We start from the raw sequence: 27,117 nt of genomic DNA, 5'->3' as shown, positions 1-27,117 counted from the left end.
GGTTGACCTTTCTTTGCCATTGGACTGCGGGGACTCGCGTCGCCTCACTATCATGAGATGTGTGCGGTGTTAAAGTTCGCAAATATGGTCCACGTTACCAGAGAGGAGTCATTGGATACGGGAGTCAATGTTTGGCCACTTTGTTTCTACTTGCAGACAACAAAGGCCGATTAGCTGTTAAGATAATCAGCAGCCTGTTTATTTACACTGTTGCTCAACCACAGTTGGGGAAAAATAACATATCAGTGAAACGTCGCGATGAACAGTTGGTTAGATTTAAACAGGCCTTTAAAAATACACTTGAATTAACCTGCTGCTAAACTGTTACAATTAGTGTAACTAGTATTTTTAAAAAAAAATAGACAGGGGTGACATGCGTCCTGGTGAGTTGTAATCGACGGAGCTCAGCGCAAAAGTGGCATATTGTAAATTGCAACTAAAGCGGCCGGATGACAGAACATTTCATCCTCCAGGCCTGTCCTCTCTCCCTCGCTGTCTCCGTGTCTCTGTGTCCCGGACCATCTGCTGTGTGCTGAGTCGCAGTATTGATCTGCAGCTTTGTGCTGGAGACCACATGCTAATCTAAAGCGTTAGTGACAAACACTGCTTTGCCTTGCATCTGTCCCACTGACTCTCTCTCTCTCTCTCTCTCTCTCCCTCTTTTCTCCCCATATAACCAGTGTCATCCTCCCACTCTGAATCTCTACCTCTCACTCATTCTCTCCTTCAATGAGGGAGTCATTTTTTTTTTCGGGGATGGGGAGCCATCTGTCTGCCTGTAAACTCATCTTTCTCCTCCTCCCCGCAGTGGTCGGGTTGGTTGGGTGCTGCACGGTGAGTCCCGTTCCGTGTGTTCTGCGTTTGACAGCGGCCATTTTCAGTCTCGGCCTCGTGAGGCTCGGGGGACCAGAGGTGGCCAAAAAGGATTGAGAAGTAGTTGCTGGAGCTCTGTGTAAATGTATTCACGCATATGCACAGAATGAAGATGTAATATTAGATATTGCTGAAAGTCATATTAAACACACCCGATCCAAATATATAATTGTTGATTTTACATAGGAAAATGCACATTTAAATAATAATCATATAATAATTTGGATGCACATATATTTTATGTGAGTCTATTTTCATCTGGAACCTGTCACAGTCTACATCCAAATTTAAACTTTAGAAGAACTCTATATACATTTGTTTAAGAAACATTTTAATATATACACCTGTATACTCAAAGTAATAAAAATATAATCACTATCTAAATGAATGATTACATGTACTTTAGCTGCATTAGTCATACAGCACATTTTAGATCTACAAAAAGTCAAAATCTACTGTGTGTCTAAACGTGTATATGTTGTTATTTAAAACTAAACCATAAAGTAACTAAATCAAATGTAGCTGGAAAGATTCAAGAGTACTATACAATTTAGTATATACATTATTCAATTTATAGTTATAATACTATACATATACATTTTAGATGCATAAAAAGGGATGCATGTTTTAAATTTTTTAATCATCCAACAAACCAACAAAATAAAACCCAAGTGCATAGAATGTACAAAGCGTGATGTGCAATGTTGAATATATTACTTACATAATACTCAATTTGCATTTTGTGTAGCCCTTAGCCAAATACAAATTTGGAAATCTAAAAACACACTAAAGTTAAATAATAATAATAATCAACCCGTTCACCCCACTAAATAAATAATGAACTAAAGCTGTGTAATGATAAAGTGTGAAGAACATGCAACGTTGTTTCTTTTTTCTATTCCAATTGATCAGGTAATAGGAGTAACTGGAGTACACTGGCAGAGTTTCTCAAATGGACACGTGTACACGTTCATATTCAGTGATATACATAAGTGTGCATGTTGTCAAAAGCATAGAATTGAACTCTAAATGACTCCCCATGCTTGTGTTTTTACTGTATGTTTCTTAATGTATATTTTGAAATCGTTTCTTGCCATACTAGAGTGGCTCCAACTACCAAAAACACAAAGAATGTTTGTTGTGTATTTGAACCTACTGGGCTATAAAAACCATTGCTGATTCTGAATCTGAACTCAAATATATTTTGTATACGAACCAAAATAGACTTTAGTAAGTGTGAAATTATGTTGTTTTTTTTTTTAATGAATGGAATTTAAAAAGTTAGTAGCGATAAATCTGTTTCTGTATTTACAACACACACACGTTATAGATACAACATGTCATAACAAAATAGTAACCGTGTAAGTAGTAACATACTGGGCATGCTTACACTTTGTGTTTGGAGAATCCAAAAGCACAATATTTATTCTTCCTCCCTCCTCGTTGTCTTCCTCCTCCTTCTGATTTTCAGTGCCTAAATCTTTCTTCTTTATTCTCTGGCAATCTTTTCAAACTTGTGAGACCCGCTGCCTCCTTTGTCAAGGTTCTGTTGGCCATGAAATCAGCTATTAATGAGAACACAATGGCCGCGTGCGGAGCCGCCCGCTGTATTCAAATGTGACCACACGCCATCATCTATGTGTATCCAGCTCTAAGTAAACACTCAGCCACCAGCCATTCATCTCTTTTGCTGATTTAGTGTGTCGGTTATTACAAATTCTTGAACTTGGTAAGTTGCAACACACGGTTAAAAATAGTATTGCAAAGATGAACAATATCTTTTGTTCATTTTTTTAAATGACAGAAACTGACCAAGAAGAGGCATGTAAATAATTCAAACTAGAATTTTACATTATTTTGCCATTATTCATAAAGTAACTCAATATACTTCTGCGTACTTCTGCCACATCAGGCTCAATGCATTTATATATATTTTTTAAGTATTCTGATTATTACTTTTAGATGGTAATCACATGTAAAAATACAATTAAATAAATAAATAAAATGTAATTACATCCTAAATATTTGAAGTGTTACAAAATAAATAAAAATACAGTTTAGGTAAATTAACAACCTTATTTGGTGCAATACTGTTTATTTTAACAATTATTGACTTTGTAAATGCAGTTCTAGATTTTTAGATTGTGATTTTTTTTTTACATTATATTTTAAAAGTATTAGAAAGAAGAGATATTAGAGGTTATTATTTTGAGTTTTAGTTTTGCTTTTTTTCCCCTTTATTCAAAATTGATGAATTCATTCCCTATGAAGATCCACAATATCGGTCCAAATGTGTTCTACAGTACCCAGCATGCAAAGTAAGATGATAATAATGTTCTTTAAAAATAATATTTTTCCCCATTTTACATAATTTAAATGCTTGCCACTTAGGACCCACGCACGCACACACGCATCCAGTCCAGCATGCTCGAGCAAACATTGGAGGGAGAACATGACCATGGGCAGAAAGAGCGCATGGTAATTCAAATCAATATTAGTGATGAATTTCCATGGGCGCTTTGTTTCCTTCCACAGAACATGTGCAGTGATCTGAGGCCAGATTTTATTTCTCATCTGCACATGCGAGTCATCAATACCAAACGTGCGCACATGTGTTTTAATGCTTTTTAGCTACAAATGGAGAGAGAGAGAAAGGTGTCCCAATAAACACGGAGATCATTTTTGTGATGCTGAAAATCAAATGTAAAAATGTTTTGTTGTGATTTGTTGTTGAAATGTTGCCTTCTTCCCACTTTAAAACACGCTTTAAGTGTTCATTTAGAATAAAGTACAATTTGACGTCTTCGCAACACACTGAAAGATTTTTTTCACACTTTTTTTTTTTTTTATAGATAAGCTACTCAGTTGCAATTAATCATGAACAGCAAAAATCTTGAACTGTTCTGTTACTGTTCCTTAAAATGTATTATTAATACAAATGTACTAAATAAACTCATTACCATACTGTTTGTGTGCCTTTGCCCGCTTGATAAAAGATTATTATAAAAGTAGAAATACGTGACATTTTGGAGACGGATTTGAACTTAGAGGTTTAAGTTTTTATAAAGATACAATCAAAACAGATCCCGTGTTAGACCATATGAAAGTTAGTTTTGCTGAGTTGTTATTCATTAACCACAGACTCAAAGGTGGGAGGGAACAATTGGATCTTGTCCCTTTCCATGATTATTTAATGTCCTCTGGAGTGGAATTCTTTTAATCATAACATTTGATTTAACCTATTGATTTCCTCTCTGCCTGAACAGCGAGAATTGGCGCAAACGCTGCAGACGGAGCCGGTGTTTCTGACTTTTTAAACTTCTGATCAAAGAAGAAGAGGAGGAGGAAGAAGAAAAGGGGTCTCAATAATTCATAACGAAAAAACACATGGCTGAATTAGAAATGACGGCAGATTAGGAGATCTGATGAATGTCCCCAAAGGAGCTGCAGAGTTGCTCCAGATTTAAGATTTGACTTTTATTCAGTGAACCAACGACATGCTGTGGACATTGTAACGTAAATATGACACTGGAATATTCAGATGTATTTTCTTTAGTCTTGTCGACTACTATTTACACTACATGAAACGTATTATGCCACTACAGTCTCAATTCACTTTTTTAAAGGTTCACGCTTTTGCAAGGTGGCTGAAATTACTTAAAAATCATATTAAGAAACTGCGTAGCATCGTGGCTCAGATGTAAAACGTTAGACACAGTTCTAAGGACCGGGGTTCAAATAAAAAAAGCCTCATGTAAAGTTTACATGTTCTCCCTGTGCCTGCGTGGGTTTTCTCCAGGCACTCCGGTTTCCTCCCACCTCCTCAAAAAACATGCAACATTAATTGGGGACTCGAAATTGCCCATTGGTGTGTTTGTGCTGTCTGTCTCCATTTGCCCCGCGATTGGCCGGCAACCAGTTGAAGGTGTACCCCGCGTCCTGCCCAGTAACAGCTGGGAGTGGCTCCACCACTCCAGCGACCCTCGTGAGGATCAGCGGCTCAGAAAACGGATGGATGGAAGATAAACAAACCGGCCGCTGTTATGAAACAGTCCATATGTGAATCATATAAATGTTCTAATGTAATTACAACCTATTTTTTGAATTCACCAATCTCTAAAATAGTTGGCTGAAACACTCCATTCAGCTGTTTTGAAAAATATTTCCCAATATTTCAGCAGAACTACATTATAACTTGTAATATATGGTATGCTATAAGATACAAATATTTGTATATTTTTACAATAGTATCTGTGTTAACGTACAGAACTATAAATTTAATCCAATCCTACACTTTTTCTTTGGTTATGAGATGATGACATATCAGCAGGAGTGAAAGAGTCAGAGGTCAAAGGTCAGTTTCCCCAGGCTCGCACCTTCTGACTTCTCACTTGGGTATGTGCTGGCCTACATTACATTGCCTCTTTCCCCACTTTCATTTTCTGCAAGTATATTTGTTAGTTTTTAGTTCAAATCCAAATACCGGGTCATGAACTTTTTTTTAATTCTAATTAAAATGTTGCTCTCAAACGCAAACGCTAAATACACAAAAATAATTGGACCTGGTTTAACAATATGTTCATTAAAAAAATATTAAAACTTTTTTTTGGAATAAAATGAATATGATTTACGTCATATCATCAAATGTCAACACAGTTTTATGATGCTGAACTGGTATTATAAATTTTATAAGTCACAAGTACATGTACTTCAACATGTCTGTGTTAAATGTGACGGGGCTCAGTGTGATTTTGTGCTGCTGATGTGTACATTGCAGCAAATTTAATCACATATTTTGTGACCTTTGACACTTGTGCAATCCAGTGCACAGTGTTACTAAATGAGCGTCCACTTTGCTGTATACACAAAATATAAATGAGGACCGTGAGGCAAGACTTTAAAGTCAAATGGAGCCGCAGCCGCACAAGAAATGTAAAACAAGAATTTTGATCAACCTACAAAAAAAAAAAGCCACCACTCATTTTTTTTTAATTGACAATTTCATTTAGTTTAAGTTCTGAATGTAGTATTCCGTAGGAGACGTTTCATTTCAAACTTCTCACCGAAATTTACTCTGCATCTTATTGTTCATTTATCAACTTGCAGTGATACAGTACATATTCATCTTCATGGATTGTCCTTACAGGTATTTTTGAATGTAGAGACATTAAAAACAACAAAATTATTGCAGCATAAAAATGTGTTCCTCAAATGTTTTATTGAACATTCATATACAGCACAGTACCTAAATTTGTGTCACAATAAAATTTTGTAGTAAATAAAAAAAAAAAATCAACATATTTTTACCAAAATTAAATGACTTCAATTAAATGATGAAATATAATGACCTCAAATATTAATATATTTAGGAAAAAAAGTTGCCGTCTAAAAATCAAGAGGCAAAATAGACATGGACTATCAAAATAGTCCCAATTTGGCTTCTCAACTAATCAACACATGGTGAAATATATCCAAACACGTGACAGAATGACTACAAAATGAGTCATTTTACTGCATTCCATATGTGAGTGATGCTTGTTCACAACATGATATACAGTAGAATGTGAAGTCGAAGTATTTTCATCGATACTGTAATGTATCATGATCTTCCATATCTCTGCAAATCCTGTTAATGTGCATTTTCTGCAACTGATGTGTTGCAAAGCGGAAGGAAGAGAGGAGAGATTCTGCATTTTTCTCCTAGATTTACAGTATCTATCTCTCTTTATATATATATGGTAAGAAAAGATAATATGGAGTCTATCATCCCTTTGCAGTTATAGCAGCTTTCACCCATTCCACAAGATTTTGGAGTGCGTTTGTCGGATCTATTCATCAAGAAGAGCAACAGGTCAGAGGTCGCTGATGCTTCTGCTTGACTCAATCAAGTTGTTCCACACCAAAGTCATTCAAGCAACCCCTTTTGGGACCTTTGCCCTCTGGGGAACTGTCAACCAGGAACAGGAAATGGTGTCCCCTTAAAACTTGCAAGCATAAGCTGGTCCAAACTGTCTTAAAAATATGATAAAGTAGCCTCTAACTATGTCTTTAAAACTTTGGGCGCATCACGCATATGATAACAACAATTGCATTTTGAACAATTATTACAAACTCGGTGACCCCCTTTCCTTGGCCTTAATGTATTTATGGAACTTTGTCCAACCAAATACTCAATAAAACTGGACTAACGCCAAGTTATTACAATACTAAAATCTCATTGCAGCATTTAATTTAAGGGAGAAGTAAAGGTGTGATGTATGGTACAACCCACCAGGGGTGAACCTAAACATAAACTCAAAAACATCACTAAAGGGGCACACACAAAAACACAACTGAAGTACCGGATAAGGTACTTTAGAAAACCTGAGTATGCTAATGCCAACCATAGGGGCTGAGGGCGTTAATAAGAGAGTTGATTATGCAAAAAGAAATTAATTAACTCAAAATGACACTCCATCCTTGTGTTTTTAAATAATTTGTAGAATAGAGTACCTATTGTTGTGTTTTTTTGGGGGGGGCTACTAACTGCTGATGAGAATGTTTTATAATGAAACCAATTAAAAAAAAAAAAGAAAATCTGCTCCAACACTTTTTGTGTGTAAGTGCAGACTGAAATCCAACATCCGATCAATATTTAATGACTAAATACTTAAATACTAGGTTATGAATCACATCACAATGACCCAAGAAAATGGTGCACTTTAACGTATGCACACAAATATTCTCCAGAGATAACTGATAAATACATTCAGTCAGAAATTCCAAAATATTTAACAGTTAAACAACAATCCAGAATCCAGTTTTGTGAATGTTGCAAGTATATTTATTATTGGTGCGGTTATTATCAATAAAGAACAGCGGTTCCTTGAGATACAAGTTTAATTTATGACCATGCTCGGAATTTAAAACACTCGTATCTTAAATAACCTTCCCCATTGAAATGAATGGAAATCCCATTAATCTGTTCCAGCTTCCTCCCCTCCAAAACAAATGTGGTTTTTCAGAAGGAAAATAGGACTCTGTAATATTGTCCAACAAAATAAAACACATGGTAATTTAATTATCAACAAAATTAAATGTAAAAAAAAGTAGTTTGTGCATCATGATTAATTCATAGTGGTTCCTTCTAGTGTTTGTTGACAAACCAAGAAGAGGTTAAACACTTCTCCAGGTGACTCAGTAAGACAGATCAGTGGTTTTCAACTGTTTTGGGTGCGCCGCCCTCTTTGGAGAGTAACTCCACCTCCCACCTCTTGAAATTGTCCCCATCCAGGGGGTAGGGGGTCAGGGTGCGCGAGCACTTAAAATTGTAAAAGCTGGGGCACGTGATAGCACCCCACTGAACCAGAGTAAGAGTATTTAATTTTTGCAGAGGATAAAGAATATGTGCCTGTGAATACTTTTATACTGTCTGCCTACATTGGTTGATGCACCTTTGATTTCAAATATTTATCGCCTAAAGACTTCTAACAAAACCACATACATGCTGTTTTTTTAGCCTGTCTATGGCAGTTAGCATTGCTTTTAAGTATTACACTAGCCTCTTTTTTTGAAGAATTGTTCACTATCTGCTAAACTGCTACTTGTTGTGAAGTGAGTGATCTTTCATGCCTCAAATTTCTACTACTCCAAAAGCAAACCCAAAATTTTGCGACCGGCTGCTCATATTTTAAAAAAAGTCACAAGATAGGTCGCTCACATCTCAAGGCACCATTGCAATTTGAAGCATTGTATCAGATGCAAGCCCAGGAAAGTGCAACACTCAGAAAAAAAGCAATGCAGCAAAAGAAAATAAATGAAAAACAAACTTCATGTAACAAAAGATACTGGCATCGCAACCCAGGTATGATGACATTTACAGTACTTAGTAGTTCTGATAGATCACACACAAAATAAAATGTTGTACATGCAAGTGAAATGAGTCCCTTTTTTTTCTTTTTGCTCTTTTCCAGAAAGGAACACCGAATGCACTACTCATGTTGTTTTTCACGAAGTAAACTTTTCAAAACAAGAGCAAATCGTGACTCCTGTTTGGGTCTGTCCAACCGAACAGTTCAGGTACATAATCTGTGACTCCCATGAACACTTTGGAGCTAATTTACATCACTTAAACTCAGAGAACGTCTATTTAAACATTAATAATCATTACAAACGGTACAACTAGCCTGTTCTTGAAAGAATATATTTCCATTGTCATTTTGTGAAATATACATAACTATATGCGCCGTTTTTTTTTTCAGTTTTGTTGCAGGTATCATGTGGACAGCCATCCTCGTTTGACAGCTGAGGGTCTGCAGGTTATGCAAGTGTATCATTCACGCCCCATGACTCACCACTTGACAACAGAGCAAACCTTTTCCCACCATTGACTGCAGTTCAGCGCTAGCTTGAGAAGCTTTTTGGTAATTTACGCTAGCCATGGCAAGTTTCTCCATACAGGATCTTTTCTTGTCAAACCATGCAGTGCAAGGCCTGCTACCACCACAGTAATGAAAACACCAAAATCATAGCGCTGGCGTTTGTGGAAAGCTAGGCGACCTGAAAGACCAAACTGGAACTCAGTATTAGCAAAATCTCAACTCATCTCGGGTAATAAAGCTTTACGTTTAGGTACGTTGAGGATGTTGACCATCATAATATTGGACTGGAAGCCTTTGAGCAATCTGAATTCATGATGTAAATTGTCGTCGCATTAGAGCGGTGTAATGCCCAGAAAGCTTCTCAACCTGGCAACAAACCACAGTCAGGGACAGAACCACTGCAATGCTGCCCCAAAGTCAATTGGTGAGCCATGGGCAAAGGAATGAGATACTTAGAAACATTGCACACCCTAAGCTGTGAAATGCTGATGCCCTTAAGGTTGTCCGAAGGGTTACCTGAAACAAAATAAAAGTATGGAAGTGTATAATGACTTTTGGGACATCCTGTATTTCAGTTTTGTATCTGAACCAGATCAATGAACAAAAGCTCATGAACTATTTCATATTTCGTGCGATTGGAAATGGAATTGAGTTCATTTCTGTCTGATGAATGTAATTGAGAATGTGCTCATTCTGCCATTGAACAAAACAAAAGTTCATTTTCATTCAAGAGTGTCAAGTTTTGTGTCAGGTTTTGCTCGGGACTTCCAGGACAAAACTCATCTGAACAAACGAGATACGAGCCTACATATGTCAGGGATGAAAGTCGTACTTGGCAACCGCCAATCATGTTTACATTCGGCAGGCAGACCGTGCAAGTTGTATTCAGGAACACTGCAAAAATGGGAGTGGTTATATTCTTTGGTTCTTTTGTAATGCAATACATCCATCTAATATCTGTGCCACTGATCCTCACAAGGGTCACGGGAGTGCTGGAGCCTATCCACGCTATCTTCAGGTAGGCGGCGGGGCACACCCAGAACCGGCTTGCCAGCCAATCACAGGGGACATAGAGACAAAGCCAGCTGCCCTCACCTTCACACCTACGGGCAATTTAGAGTCTTCAATTAACCTACCATGCATGTTTTTTGGGATGCAGGAGAAAACCAGAGTGCCGGAGAAAACCCACGCAGGCACGGAAGAACATGCGAACTCCACACAGGTCACCCTCACTCCTGTCATACTGTAATGTGTGACTTTGCACATGAAGGACAAAAGTTTTGTTTTTGTTTCAATTCCTCATTAAAAAAAAAAAGCCCCAAGTTTTTCCTCATATTTTTTGGATTGTAGGGTGAAAGGTACATCTGGCTTCTATTGTCCGACTGAATGAGAGGGAACAACGAGGAAATGAAATGCCTGTATTTTGAGGCAACTCAGCAACATATTGACGAAAAAAATCTTTATCTATTATCTTTGGAACTTTGTACAAAATTATGAATCATGAACTATGAACTGAAGTTGTTCATTTCTGGAACGGTGAACTGAACTTTGAACTAGTTGGTGTAGAAAATGAACCTTCCCAAGAATGGTATATTTTGAGGATTACTTCTTAAACCCATTATATCAAGTATACGTTTTCAAAAAATCTTATACATTTGTAGTAGTACGTTTACCTGACTTTGGTGTCGGCAGCGTGGGTTCATTTGCCGCTCAGTGACACTGTGTATGTGAGTGTGAATGTCCGTGTCTATATATGCCTGCGACTGACTGCCGACCAGTTCTGGGTGTGCTGTTTATAATGTCCTCACACGTTCACAAACACACATCGATGTGATGTGAATAATTCTGTACTTTTGCAACGCTTTTTGATATTTTAAGAAAACATTTGCCAAGTTCCCGCTTGTTGTGCAACATACCTGCAAAAACCCTGGCTTATTGTTCGAGGTACCACCCATTGGTCTCCTTCAAGGCATTCAGGCACTGCATTAATAACTAGAACGACACATGGGAGAGACACCTCCTGATAACAAAAGACAAAAAAATCATGTTTGTGCGTCCATATGTTTGTTGGAAATCAGGCTACGTCATAGCGTAGATATAGGTTTTATGTTATTTTTCCCCCTCAAACCAAAAAAAATGTGTGATCACGTACTTTGCTCAAAGTTTTGTGCTTGGTGGAGGTAATCACACAAGGATATGATATGTATGATCCAGGGGTGACTATAAATGTTTTGACAATAGACTATTCATGTTTTTTGTGTGTGTGGAATGAAGTTATGTAGCCTTAGTTTGTCTGTTGTAATAATTAATAATGACACCCTTCATTGTATGACTTGTGATGTTTTGCTGAAGTGCAGCACGGACCGAGAGAGCAGCAGTCCTTGAGTGTGTTGACTGACAAAAAAATGAACAGACACCTTGTTTCTACAGCTTCGATGCAGGACCAGCACAGCTTGATAGCGATAGACGCTGCAATCTCGTGCTAAAATAGCACAAGAGTCCATTGCGCCAACTCGCCGAGATCGTGCTGTTGTGAAAACCACATTTATCAATCCACATCAAACTGATCCTTTTTGTGACTCTGGCCTGTGGAAGCTCTGCTGAGACAATTGAAATACCTCCTGCAGTTTCATATCTAAGCGCAGTGGGAGAGGGTGAGCTTCAGCAGTCCCTCTGTGTGCATCTTGTAGAGGAGTTTGAACTCAGCAGGCAACTGATGGGCCTCCTGCCATTTGGTGGTGAACTTGGTGCCCTTCTTGTCGTAGTAGTGATAGGGCAGCTCTTTCCCTGTGTTGGGGTCCCAGCCAAACGGCCAGAAGCCGTACAGGTGGATCTGGTCACACATAGAAGACGCCAGGGTGTACATCAGGATGCCGGTGCTCAGACGCTTTGGCGACAGCTGTTTGGTTTTCCAGTAGCTGGTGGGTCCAGTTCAGAGGAAAAATTAAAAGAACAAGTCATTAGAATCCAGACCAAAGCCCAGGATTTGTATCTTTATGTTGAACAATTTTCCCCAGCACTATTGAAATGATTTATTATGGGAAAAGTTTGACTCCTGCCTAGTTTTCTTTGTTTTGGGGAAAACCATTTGAAAGCAGACAATAACTTGGACACATTGGATTTAAACCCAATGAAAAAGTAACCATGCCTCTGCTGCTCAACACGCTCAAATCAACATAGTTTTTAAATCCCAAAAGGTACGCACTCACTTCAACAATGCTTAAAAAAAGTACTCAATTTTTAATTGCACGTGAATAAAATGTGGTAAAATGGCAAACATTTCCCCTCTTTTCCTCAAAAATAATGAAACAATATATGTTACACATTTTAGCCATGTGGACAGTATGTTTGAATAAGTAAATTCACAGATACATTTCTTATTCATATGCATTTGTTTGTTTTAAGCACAGTACATTAACAATTAGAGTCCTTGTGATTAATACTAATTAAAACAACAATAATCAAATCATAATCATTCATCTCCTCACTGAGGAATTCGTGGATGGATTAAAAATAGCTGTGATGACTGCTGGCGTCTTTTATACTCTAACACTGCTGGGTTAGCGAGTAGAACCTCTTCAAACCGGCCCCAACAAAAGGCGCTCGGCAAGCGGTGCAGGTGCTGAAAGCCTGCCTGAGCTTCTTAAATGTGGTAATACTTCCCTAGCAGGTAGATTTAATGGGCTTGGTGAAGATTAGGCTACTGTAAGAGTGGCCCATTCTGCTACTACAACACTAAGAAGCAGAGTTAAATCCCTCACTGCAGTCACAACTCGGTGCCATACCTTTCACTAAATAGTAGTTTCCCTATAATCTGGCTTTGGTTCGTAAAGCTCTTCTATGCCACACACACGCACACACATGCACAAAGACAAATGTCAACATGTGGTCTGGAGCTGTGGTTCAAAAGTTGGATTTTAGTCTGAATTCAAAATATAAGTGTTAATTACAAGCAATAACACATTTTCAACTTTGAAAGATTCTTAATGGCAAATGCCGTTGTACAAAGAGTACTAAGTTTCCAACCATTCAAATTATTGCCATCAGATAAGCAGGTAAACAGACCTGCAATATTAGCATACATTAGCATTAGCTCCCAGGACCATCAGCATTAACTTGTAATAACCAGAAAGCACTGGGCTATTCAGTGAAGTTGTTCACATGGAAGGAAAGGGGTAATTTAGTTTGGCTGTGTCTGCTGGATGCAATATATACTCGGATGAGTGTAATTGGCGGCTTGGAGATGAAGTTAAACCGCCACGAGGGAACAAGTCTGTTTGTACAAAGTTTGCATCTGTTAAATCTTTTTTGTGTCAATTAGTAGTGTTCCCTAGTTAATGGTGGATGACAAACAGGGGGAAACTTATTGTTATTATTATGGGTATGGGGGGGAAACATTAATGGCTTTGTGACTCAAACAGCGAAAAATAAAATTCTCTTCTTCACAATGATTCATTGATGTGTAAAGTCGCCATGGTGTAGTGGCAACTACACATTCAATGGCAACCACAAACATCTCTCACGGTACACAAAGTTTGCCACGACACCCTTATTGGGAAACACTGTTGTATATATCGATCACGAACTCAACTCCTTTTGCTTCTCCTTCAGTATGGCATTCATTACTCACACTTTAATTGTTGATGCGCTGACGCACGAGAGGGTGCATATCTTACTTGCTTATGTACTCCATGATGTTTCCAGGCCAGGCCAGCTGGACCTTCAGCTGACCCCGATGCTCCACAAAGAAGTCCACCAGCGTCCTGGTCACTGTGGCTGACGTGTGGAAGAAGAACGCCGGAATCCAAAGAATTGCACCATCCAGCTTCTTTAAACTCAGGAAGAAGTTATTCCTGTCCTGCACTGTCAGTAGATTGTTATAATATTTCTCCAAGATACTTGGGTTAAAGGTTGTCATGTTTGTGCGCCGCCCAACATCCCTGTTAAAGATCTCGGTTGGTGCGAAGTTGCAGCGAAAGACAAAGTCAAACTTCTCAATCTGATCGCCACAACGTGAGCTGGTGAGGATGCCGCTGTTGCCGACGACGGCGCAGACATTGTAGTGCTTGTTAAGAATCGGCGAGACCTCGGGGAGGAGTGAGCGGAAGTTCTCGCCGATGGAGTAGACGTACTTGTGGCTCGAATATGCGTAGTGCATCAGCTGGCCAATGCGGACTAAGCTGCGTGTTAATGTGAAGTTGCGAGGAATGTCGATGTACTGCGAGATTTCCTTCCTGAAAGAAGCAAAAATGAATGAGGGTAAACGTAAAGACGATATTCAATCACCACTTTGATTGTCTACGTGGTGGCAAATTTAGGAAAATCTGTAAGAATTTATGGAAATCTAATGGGGGGAAAAAAATTCCCCAAAATTAAGTTTGGGGGAATTTTGGTCAAGTGGATGGGAGAGGTTTTGTCACAGTTGTCCTTAAATGAAAATAAAAGATATAACCTATAGATGTCCATCCATTTTCTTAGCCGCTTATCCTCACGAGGGTCGCGGGAGTGCTGGAGCCTACCCTAGCTAACTTCAGGCCAGAGACGGGGTACACACTTTACCTGGGGTGCCAAACTCAAAATCACAGTAGCTCAAAATTAAAAATTGAGTTGGAGTAAAAAAGTGTATAATGAAAACATTCATTCGAGCTACGATTTATGCTTTTACAGTCAGGAGTCCGCACATATGACAAACAGGTCTGTCCTATACTTTGGTGAACAGATAATTTGCCTCCCACCTGTCTTAAAAGCTTCTGTCCATCCGTTGCTTGGTCATTTTTCAGAAGGGGAGGTGTTAGTTTGCCAAAAAGGAGATTTCACTTGTGGCTCGTGACTCACCCACCAACACACAGCAAATCATTCGAGGATTTGTAGTATTAGCTGAGTATTGTGCTATATACTGGCGGGCCGGCTGCGATACACATTTGATATGGTCTCGCGGGCCAAATATAATTACATCACAGGCCAGATTTGGACCCAGGGCCTAAATTTGACATAGAGCCCTAGACTGAGTGCCAGCCAATCACAGGGTGGATGTTAACAGTCATCCACACTCATGTCATACCCACGGATAATTTATTCTGGATCATATACTCTATTTCTTTTAACATGTATTTATATTTTATTCACATAATATTAAATATATTTCCTCACAAAATTATTGTGTGATCCCAATTCTTGTTTCACAACATAAAAAAAACTTTGTTACTTAACGGAGACATACGTACCTCTGTTGGATAAACGCTGTGCTGTTGTACCTCCATTTCGAGGAATTCTTCAAGTCCTCACTGAGAGCATTGGTCAGTGGCGTGAAAAGTGGATCCAAATACTTCAGTGCCATCTGGGAGCTACATGGAGAGGAATAAAACAGCAATGTAACCAACAGGTTTATATACAAATATTTGGTTTGGTACCTTGCTCAAAGGCATCTTGAGAGTAATCAGGATGCAGACAAGCACTAGCTCTTCTAGTTGTAATTTATTTTTGTCCACAGCAGGACTCAAACTATTACATCTGATGCATTCCGGATAAGGTATTGCCACTCCTTTCACCAACCGATATATTAATTTTAGGCACCCAAACAGAATCCAAAAATACATTTCCTGTTGGTAAAAAGCTTTAGTCACATTTTACATTGAAATATTGGAAGTACAGGAGCAAAAGAGGTGCAGGGACAGAAGCAGGAAAAATATATTTAGTATCTGCATTTACTTGAGCTCTTTTTTGAGTCATTAGTTCCTCTTTGATATTATCACAAAACATAGCACTGAGATCCCTGAGAAGGGTTGCGTCAGGAAGGGCATCCGGCGTAAAAATTGTGCCAAACATATGTGCGTTCATCTGAGATGACACGCTGTGGCGACCCCGAAAGGGACAAGCCGAAAGAAACTTACTTACTATAGCACTGAGATTAGCCAAAGAGCATCTATTTGAAGATATTATAGATTTTATGCTTATACTTTTGCATTGAAGATTTTGAGTAAGAAACCCACAAAGAAGTGCATTGGAGCTTGTGTGGTTTGTTTTTATAGGTAAAGTACTACCATGTACACCCATCAGAAACAAACACCTGATTTGTATTTCTGGCAATTTACTTACATTTTTTTTTTAACTCCCCCTTTATTCCAATCTTGCAATCTGACACATCACCCCGATGTATCAAAGAAAGAACAAAGGTGCTTCTCATATTCTGCCTTAGCGGCAATAAACGTAAACACTAACACACAACTAGTCAGGCGAACCTTGGTGCATTAACATGGATACGTCCATGTTACTCCCACTACCTGACTGATGTACTTGTTTTATTGCTTATTGAATGGCTGGAAAGAAAAGACATCGGACTTTTTAGAAGTCAGCAATGCACTACCGGTGAGCAGTAATGTCATGATGGATGCGACACGTAAATCAGCTGCAGACTTGCTTGTGGCTTTCAGAGGAAGTGGAAGTGCAACTGTAGCATTTCAGCTCTTTCCGGTACCTTAACTAAATCGCAATCTTCAAATGGTGCACAAGTCAGAAATGTTGTCCTATCACAAGGTTTAATTTGTTTTCCCCCATGAGGTTAGATGGACATTTGCAATTGCATGGGGAAAAAAATGCAAAATTACACATTGTGAATGTGACTGTGGATGTCTATACATTAGATGCCCTGCAATTGACTGATGACCAGTCTTGGGCATACCGCACATCACTCTCAAAGTCACTTAGGATAGGCTCCATCTGAACAGTACTGGAATTTATTTGCTGCCCCAACACTTTATTTTATGGACACATTTAATGTGGCAAACTGGGATTTTATAGATAGACTTTCTTGGGTGTAGCTTTCAACCTTTTAAATGTTTGATAGCTACACACTGGGTCGTCTATAAGATAAACGATCCTTGCGTAACTCTCTCCAACTCAAAGCAACCTTGTTTACATTGCAACAAAACTGAGCAAAAAAAGCAGCTACTCTATCAGTGTAATGCGAAATATTGCAATAAATGTAAGAAAAATAACTAAAATCCTGGTGGATAAAATGCTAATCTGTAAGGATTTGGGCTTTGCTAATGGTTCAAGTGATACAGCAGACAAATTTAAAAGATGGCAACCGCTTGTTGAACGGATGCTGGTCTGTTGATTGACTGCTGCCAAGGTGTCTCTGACCGAGCCCCTTGGGCAAGGCATTAAAGAGTGGTGTGAAACAGAAATACAGTATACTGTAGAGCAGAGTGTCAGTTGTATTCCAAAGCATAGATGGAAAGTGTGCAAGCCCAGGGTCGAGAAAATATGCCCCCTTGTGAAGTGAGAATTACGACTGTAGATCTTGTGTCACAAAACTGTGTACTTGTACTAATGAAGTTCCACAATTACGGTGTCTGTACTTACCTATGGTCAGGTTTGCGAGGTGGCCTTTCACTGCAGAAATAATATGAAACAAATACAGACTCAGTAAGTTAACTGCAAACCCTTTGAAGAAATAATTCATATGTTAACATGCTTTCATGGTAATTTAGATTTTTATGCATGTAAATCCAAATCCATTCATCCATCCATCCATCAATTTTCTTAGCCACTTATCCTCACAAGGGTCCTGGGAGTGCTGGAGCCTATCCCAGCTGTCAACGGGCAGGAGGCAGGGTACACCTTGAACTGGTTGCCAGCCAAATGTAGGGAACATGGAAACAAAAAACCAGCCACACTCACAATCAAACCTAGGGACAATTTAGAATGTCAAATTAATGTTGCATGTTTTTGGGATGTGGGAGGAAACCGGAGTGCCGGGAGAAAACACAGACACAGTGACAACATGCAGAGTCCACAAAGGCGGGCCCAGGATTTGAACCCCGGCTCTCAAAACTGTGACGCCAATGCTTTCCAGCTGAGCGACCGTGACGCCTAAATCCAAATCATTTTATGTTTGATACTGAGAATTGTTATTCGACATAGTTATCAGTTATTTGGTGACATAAAGCAGTGAATCCTACATCGTATTAGAGCACAATTTTATTGGCTACAAGACCTACAGTTCCTGTGGTTTCCTCCCACTACCCAAGTTGGGGACTCTTAATTGGCCATAGGTGTGATTCTGAGTGTGACTGTTGTTTGTCACTATGTGCCCTGCGATTGGCTGGCAACCAGATCGGGTCCTACCCCGCCTCCTGCCTGAAGATAGCTTTGGATAAGCTCCAGCACTCCCACGACCCTTGTGAGGATAAGCGGCTCATTGGATTGAGGGAGCCACATTCCATTTGATTGATAGGATAAATTTTTGTGTTGCATTATGCATCCACTAGTCACAAAAGTAAAACGTTCACTGGGACTTTCTCAGACGTGTGCAACATTGCAAAAAGAAACGTGAGGATTTGTCCACCGTCCACCAAAAGTCCTTCATGTTTAACTCACTCAAAGCATAACCTTGGCCCAGCGTGACAGCCAAGCGAAAAGGAAAATGATTACAGCAGGAGGGAAATGAATGGAGCTCGTCTGCTGTAAATCAGAGTCAAGGGCAGTTTCCTGACTTCCAGAACATTTGCTAGATCAACTATGTTTTAGCATCACACTCTTGATCCCACATGAAAGATTTCAATGGAGGTGCACTGTAATGGCCTGCCTGAACCTGATCTCGGGACGACACAGTTCCCCTTTGGACAGGAAAGTCTATAATCTTGGAATGGGTAATCTGCACAGCATCATTAAGAAAAGACAGAACAAAATGGAAAAACCTAATGAAGCTTTGGACTAGTTTTGAGCCAACATTCTACAAATACACTGTGATATGCCTCGTATTTCAAATAAAATAAAAGAAACTGTTGCTCAACTGCAAAAAGCAAAGTCAGTGGGATTTTATATCACAATAATGTGTATGTAACATTCATTGGTTCAACATAGCCAAGTGATGAACTGGGACAAGGTGGGTTGGTCCAACAAGTAAAGTAGACCATTGCTATTTGCTGAGAATAGCACAAAATCCCCAAATAATTGACACCATTATAATTGCAAAAAAAGGAAATTAATATCCACAGTCTATATGTAAATAAATGAAACTGCAAGCACCAACGTATGTGGGGGTCCACTGTGTTACCATTTTCAATATAACATCCCTTTTATACAGTTATTATATATAATATAGCGCACATTATACAGTACAGTCAACAATTTGCATTTGCAATCTAAAGCCCAATAGCCAATATAAAAAGCCACCAATGTACTGTATCGTTTTACCGGGCATGCAGCATCACAATGACAGAGGCAGATTTTAAACTGCAGTTCTGCATCAGCTCAATAGAGGTGACCTTTTGCGAGGTAACAATCCGCTGGTAGCCTCTAGTATGGCGAGGAACAACACACTTAAGCAAATAGACACAGCACTTACTATTAGGATGTAAAACTGTGTGAATTAATTTACATTGGGGAAAAACGTCAGTATCCCTGTTAATTAAATTCTTTGAAATAAAAAAAAGAGATCCATCGATGTTCTCTCTCGCCTACCCTCATGAGAGTCGCTGGCATCCTGGAGCCTATACAAAATAGTAAATGGTGAAAATTAAACCTCTTCTAACAGGAAAAAAAAAGTACTGTGACAGCATCCGAGCAGTGAGCACTTATTCTAGTGTTGCATGATTCTTCACAGGAGCTGAGGGGTTAGCATGGCTTCATTGTCCTCCATTAGTGATAATAATAACTGTAAATGTTTGCCACAATAGAGCCGAAAATTAATAACTTCTAGGTAGCTGGTATGACGCAAAACCGCTTAATGCAGGGCAGATGGTGACTGTCCCCTGTCCACCGTTTTTCTGATTCTGGCCAGGTTTATACAGTCGACCGTATATAAAGTGCACTCTTAGCATAAAGGGAAGTCTGAATTTAGCATTACACGCCTTCAGTCTAGTGCTACCTTGTGACGCAACATGCCGGGCAGCATGAAGTTCTACTGAAAGAGAAGTAGTGTAATTTAGAAGAACTATATTCTGGTAATGTTCATTCTTTTGACCGTGGAGTAAGAATATACTCTATGCCTGTGTACTGTTGTAAATTCTGTTTGGACTTGTTTCTGCTTCAAATGTCAAATTATCTTAGCTGTTTGAAGGTGAATTACCATGCATAACATTTATTTTCATTTTTGTACGCCCACCCGTGGTGACTCACATTATGTAACCATTAAGCGAGTGGACTTTTGTTCGATGTTCAAATATACAACTTTTTTCCCCTAGTTTTGTGTTTCATACAAACGTTCAACTGGAAGATAAAAATACACAGCTTGAAGCAAGCATGCCGTGCCTCTTATTTGAAGTTTGGTCAGAGTGAGTAAGTGAGAACAGGTGCTAAGCAATACTTACAACATGTGTCAATTTAAATGTTTTAATCACTTCAAATGTGCTTCAAGTGTACGTAGGGGAAACAGCTATATTTACCCCCCCCCCCCCCAAAAAAAAAAAAAGCGTTTTAATAGTCTCTCTCTGTAACACAGTTACCTATTGCTATTGGCTCTTAGTGGTTCCCTGTACATCACTCTTGATTTATAGTTGACTTAGTCACAATGACTGAGTCAAGTAAAGATGACTTGTACTGCATGCAGTCCAGTGTCAGGAGCCAGGCCGAAGTCTGAGGCTGCACCGAGGCCCTCACCCTTGGATACTAGCGTCTCCAGCCACACGGAGCTCTAAAAGACGCAAAGCCAACATCCTGGATGGAACTCACCGATACCCCGTATGGAACATGTACATCCTCGGTCCTCCGTTCGGTCCATATCTGGGGGTTCCGAGGAGGAAGTCCTTCTTGATGGATACGTAGCTGATGAGGGACAAGATGAGCAGCGCCACGCTGAACATGACGAGCCCCAGGGCGCTAGCGATGCGCACCATCTTGTCTCGGCGTCAGTGGGAGACCGAACCCGGCACGAGCTCGCGTGACGACGACGGAGGAGGAGACGTTGACAGCAAGCCCATTGCGAAGGTGGGGAAACCACGACAGAGAACGTAATAGCAGCGCGCGAAGGCTATCGTGTAATTCAAAAGAAAAGCACGGTTTCATATGCTACACGCGAAATAAAGAAATGGGCGGCATAGCAGACAAGACCCTTCAGAAGCATCTTCGTTATCGCTCAAGACGGCGTCAAGATGCGGCTCTGTTGGCACCCTCACCAGCATCCTGAAGCGAGGCGGAGCTCTGTGCTCTGTTCGCCGGAGGTGCACGGACACCAGCGGCCACTTCATGAGCTACAAGCTGACGCAAGAAAAACATTCTCCTCGGATGTGCTTTGCTCCGCAGTATACGAATAAACAGAAGTGGCAAGTGGCCTGATACAAACAAAGAGTACGAAGTTTCCAAAAATCCAAATATTGATCGTGTATATCTCCTCTCTCCTTCATGTTTTTTTTCCTGACTAAAAACATAGTCTTGCCTTAGAGGAAACACTAAGAGGAAAAAAATACCAATTGCTTGAATACAAATTGATGGGTTTCCGGAGGCTCAAGTGAACAACCAAGTAAATATTTCAACCTAGTTTACCTACCTAGTTTCAAAACTGGGCTCATGAGCAAGGCAGTCTGAATCCTGCTACAAAAATTACATAACCAGGCCCACGCCAATTTTATTTGCCTTGGACTCGGCACTGCCATATTCCCCCCCAAAAAAAAAAAAAATACCATCTGCTGGACCTCACAGAATTTCTATTATGCCATCAGATAAGCAGGTAAACAGACCTGCATTATTAGCATACATTAGCTCCCAAGTAGTATCAGCGTTAACTTGTAATAACCAGAATGCACTGGGCTGTTCAGTCAAGTTGTTGACATGGAAGGAAGGATGCAATTTGGAGAGATTCTCAAAATAGCAGATGACTCTGTGCCAATTTTACCCTCAAGCACTTGACAGTGACTCGGGACTTGCAAATATTAAAAGGAAGTGCTTTGTTTAACACAATACTTGCGCCGCAAATAGAAGATGGAATTCAAACAGATGGTAGCAAGGACAATGATTGCATATACTGTACAGTTAATTTGTGGAAAAAAGTCTGCCTGGATGACTTGTCGCACCGGTCGTGGCCGCTCATAGCACACCGTCTCTGGACCTGTGTGTGCCGATAACCTGCTAAAGAGGATCGAGGCGGTAGGACCATATCGACATGTCACAAATAAAGCAAATGTGTGTATAAATAACCCTGCGATCAAACTTGTCAGATTGATGTTCGGGAGGAAAGTAGCATAACACCGCACTGCAAGCTAGTTCATTGCCCACAGTTCATAACCTCAAAATTTTGTGTCGTAATCTGATGTTTATGTGTGTGTTTTTTCATCATTATTATTATTATTATTACTATCTTGTGGTAAAACAGTGAACTCAGTAGGAGGGTCACCAAAGCCATTTAAGTGCACATCGAGCTCCTGTTGTCACTGGTACACATGAGCGGGAGATTGGAGACATGCTGTATGTGGCATTTCACGACCAACACTAAACTAAATTATAATGTTGTGCTATTATTTCCCTAGCCACAATTTACTCCCACTTGCCATAGTGACATTACCAACAAGCAAAAATTTAACGAGCGCCATCACACAAGGAAGTAAAGTAGGTGAACAGGAAAGGAAAGAATTTCATTGAACCAATTCACAAACAATCTGAGCTCCACATCACTTGCAGGAATTTACAATGAATTCATCCATTCATTCATGTTACATAATAGTGGATTCATGTACACCTTTATTGGAGCTGTGCTTGAGGATGCCTGGCTGCCTGTATAATGACGTCTCCCCAATAATGCTTGCAATTCGGGTATCCATAATTGCGTGTCCTCCCCGATATTAAAGATAATTCTTGTCTGTGAGCCTTGGCACGTTTCATGTCGAACCATTTATTAATATTTATGAGACTGCTCTTATCTGTGATCGATAGAATTAACAGCAGCGGTTAAATTCTCCAACCATCCCGTCATTTTTTTTTTTGCTCTTGGTGGTGACAGCTGCATTAATTTTTCAAAACCATATTTTTGGTCTGTTTCTGTAATGCACAGTTAAATTGCAACTGAGTTATATTTCCACTTCTCTCACTTCTTTTTCTTCCTCTACCATAGTTGCTCTTAGAGATTTTTCATTTCCTCCACCCTCTTTTTTGAAGAAGGAACTGAAATCTACACATCCTTGAATGGATTGTGTACGACAAGTGCCAGCAAGTTAGATAAATACAGATTTGTTTATTTTTTTGTACCCACACACACTTTTTTTTTTCCAATTTCAGTGGTCCAGAGGAATTTAGAACCTGTTCTACGCACTCTTTGATAAATGAGGGCCTTGGGAGTGTTTAAAAACATTCTCTTTTACAACAAATATTCCCATTGAATAATTGTTGTTATTCCATCCATCCAATATTGAAGCTGCTTATCCTCACAAGGATCACAGGAGAGCAAGAGCCTATCCCAGCTAGCTTTGGGTGAAAGGAAGACTACAATCTGAACTGGTCGTCAGTCTGTCGCAGAGCAGATATCGACATGATCCCTGAACGGGAATCGATCCCACGCTGCCCACGCCAAAGGCAGGCATGTGTACCACTATACCATTAGTGACCAGGAGTTATTATTATTGCATAAAAGCAGAGATTGGTATGATTGAGTAGATTCACTAGATGATGGCTTGATGTGATATAGTTTCTAATTACAAACTCCCCACAGTGGATACAAGCTCTCATTTGAGTAAATAAACTTTCATTAAATAGATAAACTGCTTTACTTCAGGTAGATAGTCTTCTTCTTCTTCTTTTCCTTTCGGCTTGTCCCGTTAGGGGTCGCCACAGCGTGTCATCTTTTGCCATCTTAGCCTATCTCCTGCATCTTCCTCTCTAACCCCAACTGCCCTCATGTCTTCCCTCACCACATCCATAAACCTTCTCTTTGGTCTTCCTCTCGCTCTTTTGCCAGGGAGCTCCATCCTCAGCATCCTTCTACCAATATACTCACTCTCTCGCCTCTGAACATGTCCAAACCATCGAAGTCTGCTCTCTCGAATCTTGTCTCCAAAACATCCAGCTTTGGCTGTCCCTCTAATGAGCTCATTTCTAATCCTATCCAACCTGGTCACTCCGAGCGAGAACCTCAACATCTTCATTTCTGCCACCTCCAGTTCAGCTTCCTGTTGTTTCTTCAGTGCCACCGTCTCTAATCCGTACATCATGGCCGGCCTCACCACTGTTTTGTAAACTTTGCCCTTCATCCTAGCAGAGACTCTTCTGTCACATAACACACCAGACACCTTTCGCCAGCTGTTCCAACCTGCTTGGACCCGTTTCTTCTTCACTTCCTGACCACACTCTCCATTGCTCTGTATTGTTGACCCCAAGTATTTGAAGTCATCCACCCTCGCTATCTCTTCTCCCTGTAGCCTCACTCTTCCCCCTCTACTTTTCTCATTCACGCACATATATTCTGTTTTACTTCGGCTAATCTTCATTCCTCTCCTTTCCAGTGCATGTCTCCATCTTTCCAATTGTTCCTCTGCATGCTCTCTGCTTTCACTGCATATGACAATATCATCTGCGAACATCATGGTCCAAGGGGATTCCAGTCTAACCTCATCTGTCAGCCTATCCATTACCACTGCAAACAGGAAGGGGCTCAGAGCTGATCCCTGATGCAGTCCCACCTCCACCTTAAATTCCTCTGTCACACCTAAGGCACACCTCACCATTGTTCTGCTGCCATCATACATGTCCTGTACTATTTTAACATACTTCTCTGCTACACCAGACTTACGCATGCAGTACCACAGTTCCTCTCTTGGTACTCTGTCATAGGCTTTCTCTAGATCCACAAAGACACAATGTAGCTCCTTCTGACCTTCTCTGTACTTTTCCACGAGCATCCTCAAGGCAAATAATGCATCTGTGGTACTCTTTCTAGGCATGAAACCATACTGTTGCTCGCAGATACTTACTTCTGACCTGAGTCTAGCCTCCACTACTCTTTCCCATAACTTCATTGTGTGGCTCATCAACTTTATTCCTCTATAGTTCCCACAGCTCTGAACATCCCCTTTGTTCTTAAAAATGGGAACTAGAACACTTTTCCTCCATTCTTCAGGCATCTTTTCGCCCGCTAGTATTCTGTTGAATAAGTTGGTCAAAAACTCCACAGCCATCTCTCCAAATTGCTTCCATACCTCTACCGGTATGTCATCAGGACCAACTGCCTTCCCATTTTTCATCCTTTGTAATGCCTTTCTGACTTCCCCCATAGTAATCATTTCCACTTCCTGGTCCTTCACTCTTGCCTCTTCAACTCTTCCTTCTCTCTCATTTTCTTCATTCATCAACTTCTCAAAGTATTCTTTCCATCTATTTAGCACACTACCGGCACCAGTCAACACATTTCCATCACTATCCTTAATCAGCCTAACCTGCTGCACATCCTTCCCATCTCTATCCCTCTGTCTGGCCAACCTGTAGAGATCCTTTTCTCCTTCTTTCGTGTCCAATCTGGTGTACATGTCTTCATATGCCTCTTGTTTAGCCTTTGCCACCTCTACCTTTGCCCTACGTCGCATCTCGATGTACTCCTTTCGCCTCTCCTCAGTCCTATCCCACTTCTTCTTCGCTAATCTCTTTCCTTGTATGACTCCCTGTATTATGGGGTTCCACCACCAAGTCTCCTTCTCCCCTTTCCTACCAGATGACACACCAAGTACTCTCCTGCCTGTCTCTCTGATCATCTTGGCTGTCGTTGTCCAGTCTTCCAGGAGCTTCGGTTGTCCATCGAGAGCCTGTCTCACCTCTTTCCGGAAGGCCGCACAACATTCTTCCTTTCTCAGCTTCCACCACATGGTTCTCTGCTCTACCTTTGTCTTCTTAATCTTCCTACCCATCACCAGAATCATCCTACATACTACCATCCTATGCTGTCGAGCTACACTCTCCCCTACCACTACTTTACAGTCAGTAACCTCCTTCAGATTACATCGTCTGCACAAAATATAATCTACCTGCGTGGTTCTACCGCCGCTCTTGTAGGTCACTATATGTTCCTCCCTCTTCTGGAAATAAGTGTTCACTACAGCCATCTCCATCCTTTTTGCAAAGTCCACCACCATCTGCCCTTCAAAGTTCCTTTCCTGGATGCCGTACTTACCCATCACTTCTTCATCGCCCCTGTTTCCTTTACCAATATGTCCATTACAATCTGCACCAATCACAACTCTCTCCCTGTCTGGGATGCTCAGAACTACTTCATGTAGTTCCTTCCAGAATTTCTCTTTCAACTCTAGGTCACATCCTACCTGTGGTGCATAGCCGCTAACCACATTATACATAACACCCTCAATTTAAAATTTTAGTCTCATCACTCGATCTGATACTCTTTTCACCTCCAAGACATTCTTAGCCAGCTCTTCCTTTAAAATAACCCCTACTCCATTTCTCTTCCCATCTACTCCGTGGTAGAATAATTTAAACCCTGCTCCCAAACTTCTAGCCTTACTACCTTTCCACCTGCTCTCTTGGATGCACAGAATATCAAGCTTTCTCCTAATCATCATGTCAACCAACTCCTGAGCTTTTCCTGTCATAGTCCCAACATTCAAAGTCCCTACACTCAGTTGTAGGCTCTGTGCATTCCTTTTTTTCTTCTGACGCTGGATCCGGTTTCCTCCTCTTCTTTGTCTTCGACCCACAGTAGCTGAATTTCCACCGACGCCCTGCAGGTTAGCAGTGCCGGGGGCGGGCGTTGTTAACCCGGGCCACGACCGATCCGGTATGGGATTCTTTAGATGAACGCTCATATTTGTTTGGCACAGTTTTTACGCCGGATGCCCTTCCTGACGCAACCCTCTGCATTTATCCGGGCTTGGGACCGGCCTACAGATTGCACTGGTTTGTGCCCCCATAGGGCTGCATTACTTCAGGTAGATAGTCCTCACATTAATTT

General features: G+C 40.4%; 1 protein-coding gene across 2 annotated transcripts; it reads right to left on the bottom strand.

Annotated features, from left to right (window-relative positions):
- Positions 1-6,119: 6,119 nt before the first annotated feature.
- Positions 6,120-21,384, bottom strand: st8sia3 (ST8 alpha-N-acetyl-neuraminide alpha-2,8-sialyltransferase 3). 2 transcript variants are annotated; one of them, XM_061847624.1, is made up of 5 exons: positions 20,910-21,384; positions 17,598-17,627; positions 15,458-15,577; positions 13,910-14,467; positions 6,120-12,151 (listed from the first exon to the last, which is right to left on the bottom strand). In XM_061847624.1, the coding sequence occupies exons 1-5, from the start codon at positions 21,071-21,073 to the stop codon at positions 11,869-11,871; spliced, it is 1,155 nt and encodes a 384-aa protein (XP_061703608.1). In that variant the 5' UTR covers positions 21,074-21,384; the 3' UTR covers positions 6,120-11,868. The 2 variants fall into 2 exon arrangements, with proteins under 2 accessions (XP_061703608.1, XP_061703607.1); XM_061847623.1 differs by lacking the exon at positions 20,910-21,384 and adding an exon at positions 19,701-19,900 and having other exon boundaries at positions 6,121-12,151.
- Between the last annotated feature and the right edge of the window lie 5,733 nt (positions 21,385-27,117).

The sequence above is a fragment of the Syngnathoides biaculeatus genome, chromosome 17 (genome assembly GCF_019802595.1).
Source record: "Syngnathoides biaculeatus isolate LvHL_M chromosome 17, ASM1980259v1, whole genome shotgun sequence".
In the NCBI taxonomy this organism is placed as follows: Eukaryota; Metazoa; Chordata; class Actinopteri; order Syngnathiformes; family Syngnathidae; genus Syngnathoides; species Syngnathoides biaculeatus.
Note: the sequence above shows the minus strand (reverse complement) of the source record. Positions and strands in the feature narration are given on the sequence as shown.

Bases quoted from the DNA above. Each gene is read 5' to 3' on its own strand.
- st8sia3 (XM_061847624.1), bottom strand. From the start codon at position 21,073: ATGGTGCGCATCGCTAGCGCCCTGGGGCTCGTCATGTTCAGCGTGGCG. The intron at 15,578-17,597 runs GTAAGTACAGAC...CTCTCCATGTAG, and splicing joins CCTCGCAAACCTGACCATAG to CTCCCAGATGGCACTGAAGT. The intron at 12,152-13,909 runs GTAAGATATGCA...TGGACCCACCAG, and splicing joins ATCATGGAGTACATAAGCAA to CTACTGGAAAACCAAACAGC.